This window comes from Lycium ferocissimum, chromosome 5 (genome assembly GCF_029784015.1).
Source record: "Lycium ferocissimum isolate CSIRO_LF1 chromosome 5, AGI_CSIRO_Lferr_CH_V1, whole genome shotgun sequence".
Taxonomy (NCBI): domain Eukaryota; kingdom Viridiplantae; phylum Streptophyta; class Magnoliopsida; order Solanales; family Solanaceae; genus Lycium; species Lycium ferocissimum.
The window spans coordinates 75711555-75719032 of record NC_081346.1 but is presented as its reverse complement, the minus strand read 5'-3'; the positions used below and the strand labels follow the sequence as shown (position 1 = coordinate 75719032).

Sequence of the window (7478 nt, the reverse complement as noted above, 5' to 3'; positions counted from 1 at the left end):
ATTTTGATGCGGAATTTCTCGACAATAACGTCATTTTACTAAGTTTATTTTTGGACTCTACCAATTCACGGCCTAGCTTTGCAGTCAACAACGGCAACAAGAAATATTTTAGGCGGGGACTTCTTCCTATACAATATAGTACCTATAAAAATCAAGACGAGTCAAACTTTTCTATATATATTGACAGCCTAAAATTATTCTCGCACTTTTTAATCATTTAATGACAGTTGCATATATTACTTATAAATAGTTGAGATTAGTACACTGAAAAAAGTATAATAACATGTTACAATATTAATATGTTAAATATCGTGATAATATTAATTAAATTTTCACTACAACCAATGGATATAAATTAAATCCAAAATTATATGCTATTGAGAGATTCCTTGCTCCTCTTCGGGGCCTTACATATATAACCAACCCTCAGTACCTTTCTCTATGCTTTGGCAACTGCAAACCACTGAATAAGTGGTAGAAAGAAATGAAAATGAAATTACTAATTTTTTTGTTGCTTGTGGGTTTTTCTCCCATCTCCTTTGCCAAAATTCCACCAACATTCCCTTCTTCTTATCACTTATCTTCTCTGGCCTCTAAAGGGAATGAGCTGCTTAATTATGAGACAAATTACTTCACTCAAATTCTTGACCACTTCAATTATAATCCACAAAGTTACCAGACTTTTCAACAGAGGTACTTGTTCAATGACAAATACTGGGGTGGTTCCAAGAATAATGCTCCTATCTTTGTCTACACTGGCAATGAAGGAAACATTGAATGGTTCACCCAAAACACCGGATTCATGTTTGAAATTGCTCCTCATTTTAACGCCCTCCTAGTCTTCATTGAGGTATATATATTACATCTCTTATCTCAATTCTAAATAATTTCTCATGATTTTTTATAATTAAGTGGTTTTGCCTCTGACTTCAAGTTTCCCCATGACCAATACGTTTAATTATTAATCAAAGAAAATTTGTTAAACCATGTTAGTATCTCTTTTGAAACATCTCACTTAATTAACAAGCTAATAAGTAAAACAGTATGTATATATAAATGATTTAGAAAGGGGGAAAAAACCAATAAATCACTTCTTATTTTACTTAAATATAAGAATTTCGGAAACAAATTAAGGTTTGCTAAAACGACTTATACTTGAACCAAAATAATTAATATTACTACATGAACATAATTACTACTATGAATTGACATGTTTCTCTATTTTCATTGGATTCTTCTTATTCAAAATAAAATAGAGATTATCATCTCCATCGATCATATACATGTATATTCTCTATTTGCAGCATAGGTTTTACGGGAAGTCAATACCATACGGGGGAGACAAAGAGATAGCTTATTCAAATAAGAGCACATTAGGGTATTTGAGTTCAACACAGGCATTAGCAGATTATGCAACTCTCATAATTGATCTGAAGAACAACTTGACTGCCACTGACTCACCAGTTGTTGTTTTTGGAGGTTCCTATGGTGGAAGTATGTACTGCCCTTAATTTCTGCATTTAATATTACTGTATTTGCAGCTTTTTTCCTTATATATTATACTATCCAGGTTTGGTATATTTAGTACTATTATATTGTTGTGGCAGTGTTGGCAGCATGGTTTAGGCTAAAATACCCACATGTGACCATTGGGGCCTTGGCTTCTTCTGCACCAATCCTCAACTTTGACAACATCACTTCTCCATACAGCTTCAATAATATCATTACACAAGACTTTAGGGTACGTAGCATCTTTTATTACTTTGCTTATATCAAGGGAAAGAAATACTAGTGAGAAATGTACTGAGCATGGTGTTTACATCGATCACTCTAGTAAATACGTGTCAAGATATGTATCTTTATATATATTGTTACTATCAGTTAATTAAATAGCACACTCTGAAACAATGTGAACTGGCTGGCATGTCACGATACATGTCAATTTACATCATTCCATTTTAGGGGTGAATACGCTCGGAGATAAAAGACAATGAAGATGAGATTTGGATAAAGATGAATAGATATATTATATGTTGAAATGTAAATGGCAATAATTGAATACGTAGTATATTTAATTAGAGAAATTGGAAAAGTCCTGGACAACTATATATTTTAATTTTGAAAGTTTCTTATGATTGAAATGTATTTACAGAATAAACCAAAGGAATCTTAATTATCAAATAACAAACCAACCCCTCTTTACTGACAAGTGAAATTGATTGGTGCATTTTGGTCTGTATACTGCATTCTTCTCTTTCTGTCATAATTCTTTTTGTTTGACTTATATGTCGCAAAAAAACAGGGTGAAAGTGAGAACTGTTATAAGGTGATTAAAGGGTCATGGAAACAAATTGAAGATACGGCTAAAACAACCGGTGGATTGGACAAACTCAGAAAGTCGTTCAGAATATGCAAGTAAGAATTACTTTAATAGTTGTCTAATTAAGGTGGGGGTAAAATTATTACTTAAAATACTACTAATCAATAATATTAAATGGCATACTAATGGTGTTTATCTGAAAAGTTGGAGTAAGATGAATACTTTAATGCTGGGGTTGGGTTGGGTTATCAATATTCAATATGGGAAATGAGATGTTGTGTAAATAATTAATAAGATTGTTTTAACTTATTTATAGGAATTATATTAGTCGAGGTTCTCTTGAAAATTGGGTCTCTACGGCCTTTGTCTACACAGCCATGACTGATTATCCAACTCCTTCCAATTTCCTTAATCCATTGCCGGCTTATCCAGTCAAAGAGGTACAATCTTTTAATCTCTCTAAATGATAATTGTTGAAATGTTTTATTTTTATATTGTTCCTGGTTTGCGGCTCCGCAAAGAAAATAATATTATTAAAAGGATTAAATTATCTGCTTGTGTTTTTTGACTTTTCACTTTCATATTAATAACTTAAGGCAACCCATGCTTATATTTGGATATTAAGAGGAAGAAACAGAGAAAAGTAATATTCCATCCTTACATTTTAAGATATTTGAACAGTGTCTCTTTCAACCATTTGATTGACAATCCAATCATGTTTAGAAAAGCTATATCTAATTTCAAATTCAATTAATGGAGTAATATTTATGATGTGACAATGGAAAGCAAAATAGTACACTAGACTTTGCCCAATTGGGAATAATTTTGTGAACGATATTGTAGATGTGCAAGGCAATTGATGATCCAAAGACTGGAAAGGACACGTTTGAGAAACTTTATGGTGCAGCCAACATCTATTACAACTACACTGGCAAAACCACTTGTTTCGATCTCAATGATGATTCGGATCCTCACGACCTTGGTGGATGGACTTGGCAGGTATTACTATGTGTGTGTGTTCTGGTCTTTAACTTGCCAATCCAAATAGTAAGCGCTTTGAAGAAAATTCCTCTTCTAGCCTAGCACTAATAAAGTTAGGCATAGTATCTTCCTACTCTTGTTAGTTGGGACAGAGTATCAGGGATGTACGAAATGTAGACATTTTTTCCACAACATTATGACTCAAGTTTGAATGTCCAAAGCTACCATAATTAGGTATGTTAGCTTGGACTTTTAAGAAGGTTAAAGCTTGTACGTATATGTTATTTTAAAAGATATCGGTATTTAAAATTTACTTGTCCTATCATCCAAAGTCGCGTCGGGTGAATCCTTTAAGGGGATAAAGTGTTCCCCACAAAGAAGTTCTTCATTCTCAAAATTTAATTCAAAGATTTTAGTTGACGGTGAATGAATCTCAATCACCCCATTACATCTCTTAATTTGTGGTAAAACTTGTACACTTGAATCATCGTTCAAACAAGAATCACTAAATATGTACTTGTACTAATCTATTACTGTGCATAGGAAAGAGTACCTAGCTAATTCGTACCGATATTAATCAGTATCTTGCAACCAAATCTACTACCAGGCATAAATTTCATACTAGCTTCGCCAATAATGTGCATTTGCGTTTGCATGTTTTACCTTGCTTTAGAACCTTAACGTAGTATGTTAATTTATTCATTTTTCAATGTACACAATGATATTCTGTCTCGTTATAATCGAGTTATTTGTACGAAATATATTGGCTACAATATTTAGAATTTATTTGGCAATTTAAATAGGATATACTATCTATATAAATGATGTAATAGATCGCATAGGACCATGCCCTCACATGCTAAGGATGATTTACAGGCATGCACAGAGATGGTAATGCCCACAGAGGGGAGCAACAAGGAGAGCATATTTCCACCCTCCGAATGGGATTACAATGAAAGAGTCCGATTTTGCAAATCAACTTTCGGCGTTAAGCCCAGACCAAATTGGGTAACTACAGAATTTGGTGGCTATGTAAGTCCCCACTCACCTAATCAATAAGACCCAGGATATGAATTTTTCAGCTCAGGCCCAACTTATAATACTCAATATATGGTTTTCAGAATATTGAAAGGGTTCTAAAGAGGTTTGGAAGTAACATCATCTTCTTTAATGGGCTAAGAGATCCATGGAGTGGTGCAGGGTTAGTGACTTCTCTCCATATATAGTATCTTATTCTGTCTAAAATGCAAATTTATACATAGATATACACATATTCACAAGTTTTTTGTTAAGTATTTATTTATAATTTTTTAACAGGGTGCTTAAGAATATATCTAGGAGCATAGTTGCTATCATCGCAAAAGAAGGTTAGTAAGATCACTGACATAATATTCCTTCATATGTTTGTATACCTGCGTATGAAAAAAGAGTCACACAATACAGTATAAATATAACTTATCTGATTCTTTTTTTTTTTTTTTTTTTCAATTGCTCTTAAAAACCCGGAATGATTTATATTTATATTCTCGTTTTTCTAACCCCTGTACACTTGGACTGTAGGCGCACATCATGTGGACCTTAGATGGTCAAGCAAAGAAGATCCGGAATGGCTCCGAGAAGTGAGGGGCAGAGAGGTCAATATCATATCCAAATGGCTCTCTCAATACTATCAAACTTTGACTGAGATTTTCTAATGTTTCGAAAAAGGAATATGCAAGCAAAAAGTTTTTTTTTTTTAAAAAAAAAAAAAAAAAAAAAAAAAAAAAAGAAGAGAGAGAGAGAGAGAACAAATATGAAGTGATTCAAGTTACATGATCCTTAAGTGTTCAATAAGATTTACTGAAAATACAATACTTTTTGTTTTACCCTTTGGTTTACGAAATATCTCTAATGCTAGCAAGAAATTCTTGGTTTGTTTGATAAAAATCTTCAAAAAGTGTAAAGATACAGGTGCTTGTCGTCGTATATACATATTATAATAAGAAACGAAAAATAAAATTAGAATATAGAGAATAACAAATAAAGAAAAGAAAGAAAAAATATATATGCATTGCAAAGCTAAAGTTCATTCAACTTATTGCTAGAAAATGTAGAAAGACCAAATTATAAACAATATGGGCCGCTTGAGAGAACTAGCGAATAAGGCCTAATCAGTTTGGGCGAGGAAACAGAATGTCGAAAGGGTGCAATTTGGGGTGGTCTTTAACTTTTGTCCATCAAATTGATGGTCTTTAATTTTTGTCCTTTGCTTAAAACCCATGGATTTCGGGATCGAACCCCCACTCAGTCAAAATTTTTTTTAAAAAAAACTGCAAGGCAGAGTTTGAATTTCGCTCTGCCCCCTCCGGCAGACTTTTAGTTATGCTTAACTAAAAGTTTGCCGGAGGGGACAGACTTTGCCTTGAAGCATATATATATATATTATTTTTTATTTTATCTTTTACTTTACAAGACAAACTTTTAGTTATGCCTTAAGGAAAAATTCCGCCTTATGGGGCATACTTTTAGTTATGCCTTAACTAAAAGTGTGCCTTATAAGACATAACTAAAAGTATGTCGCTATAAGCATTTAACTTTTCCTTAGGCGTAACTAAAAGTTTGTGCTATAAGGCAAAGTCTATTTAGCATAAAAGTTTTTGCCTTATGAGGCATACTTTTGGTTATCATAACTAAAAGTTTATGCCATAAAGGCATAAATAAACTATGCCTTAAGGAAAAGTTACGTCATACGGGGACTTTTTAGTTATGTCGGATCCAAAGATAACTTTAGTTTTTCCTTTTAAGGCGTGTATGCCGGATCCTGCATACATGCCCCCCAGCCTTGCCTTGCGAAATTATTTTTTTATTTTATGCGTGGGCAGGGGTTCGAACCCAGAACCTCAGGTATTCACCCACCTTTTTAAGCGAAGGACAAAACTTAAAGACCACAAATATGAGGGAAAAATTTAAAAGACCACAAATATGAGGGGAAAAATTTAAAAGACCACAAATATGAGGGGAAAAATTTAAAGAACACCCCAAAAAAAAGGGCAATCCCTGCAAAAAAAATGTTTCGAAAGGTTATGAATGGGACAGACAGGAAATAGGCCAATACCGATTTCAGTAGGGCAATTTGCAGGAATGTCCTTATTTTGGGGTGGTCTTTAATTTTTGTCCTTTAATTTTTGTCATTCGTTAACCCTTGGTTTGAGTTCGAACCCCCGTCGATCAAAAATTTAAAAAACTAAAAAATAAAAAGATCGCAAGTGTAGTTTGGATTTAACGACCCGGGAATTTTGCTACCTTGCAGAGCTGAAACTCTGCCTCGAAGAGTTTGATCGCAAACTCTACAGCAAGCGTGAGATTTGCCTTCGAGCGTGCTAAACCTTTGCTGGCGAGTTTTTTAGGCACGAATCCAAAACTCTACCTGCAGGCAGAGGTTTGCATGTGAAGTAGAGTTTTGCAAACTCTGCCTGCAGATAGAGTTCTACATTCAAAATTCTGCCTGAGGTGGAGTTTTGCATCCAAAACTCTGTATAACGAATCCAAACCTCTGCCTTGTTTTTATTTTTTTTATTTTTTTTTTCACAGTTGGGGTTCGAATCCAGAACCTTGGGATATTAGCTGAAGGTCAAAAATTAAAGACCACCAATTGAGGGGCAAAAATTAAAGACCAGTGCTTTTGAAGGGCAATTCGCACAAAAAAATAATTTCAGTATACCATTGGCATTGAGTTGCAATAGTTTCTAGGATTCTAACCAATCGTAGCTGCTCTTTTCTTAATTTCATTTCGTAGCTATGTTATAGCTATTCACGTGTATTGTTGTATTCAATACCCAGTCCCAAAATACAGTCAGTCAAATACAACTATGTTTTACCTGTTTCGCGTGTATTTAAGTGTATTCAAATACACAGTTCTACATATAGTCAGCCAAATACATATGTATATTGATTAGTCAAACAACACATACAGTCAAATCAATCTAGTATGCCCAAAAATACAATCAGCCAAATACATATACCTTATATTTACATGCAAAAAATGACGAATACACTTAAATACACTCGTATCTGAGATACAAGAAGGAGACGAAGCCTTCGATTCCGGCCAGAGATTTAAAAGTTCCTCTGAAAATTGAGCAACTACACTCAGATCTCAGATACAAGAAGGAGAAGAAGCCATAAATTCTGATCAGAT

The 7478-nt window shown here is 33.8% G+C and overlaps 1 protein-coding gene across 1 annotated transcript; it reads left to right on the top strand.

Moving 5' to 3' along the window:
• Positions 1–306: 306 nt before the first annotated feature.
• On the top strand, positions 307–5027 carry LOC132057520 (uncharacterized). The gene is made up of 10 exons (XM_059450164.1): positions 307–850; positions 1305–1494; positions 1608–1741; positions 2303–2415; positions 2637–2760; positions 3164–3319; positions 4178–4333; positions 4423–4502; positions 4619–4668; positions 4862–5027. Exons 1-10 carry the CDS (start codon positions 485–487, stop codon positions 4993–4995), a joined length of 1503 nt encoding a protein of 500 aa, XP_059306147.1. The 5' UTR covers positions 307–484; the 3' UTR covers positions 4996–5027.
• Positions 5028–7478: the final 2451 nt, after the last annotated feature.

Coding starts and splice junctions, on each gene's coding strand:
- LOC132057520 (XM_059450164.1), top strand. CDS start 485: ATGAAAATGAAATTACTAATTTTTTTGTTGCTTGTGGGTTTTTCTCCC. Junction 2,416..2,636: donor AAGTCGTTCAGAATATGCAA/GTAAGAATTACT, acceptor ACTTATTTATAG/GAATTATATTAGTCGAGGTT. Junction 4,503..4,618: donor GATCCATGGAGTGGTGCAGG/GTTAGTGACTTC, acceptor ATTTTTTAACAG/GGTGCTTAAGAATATATCTA.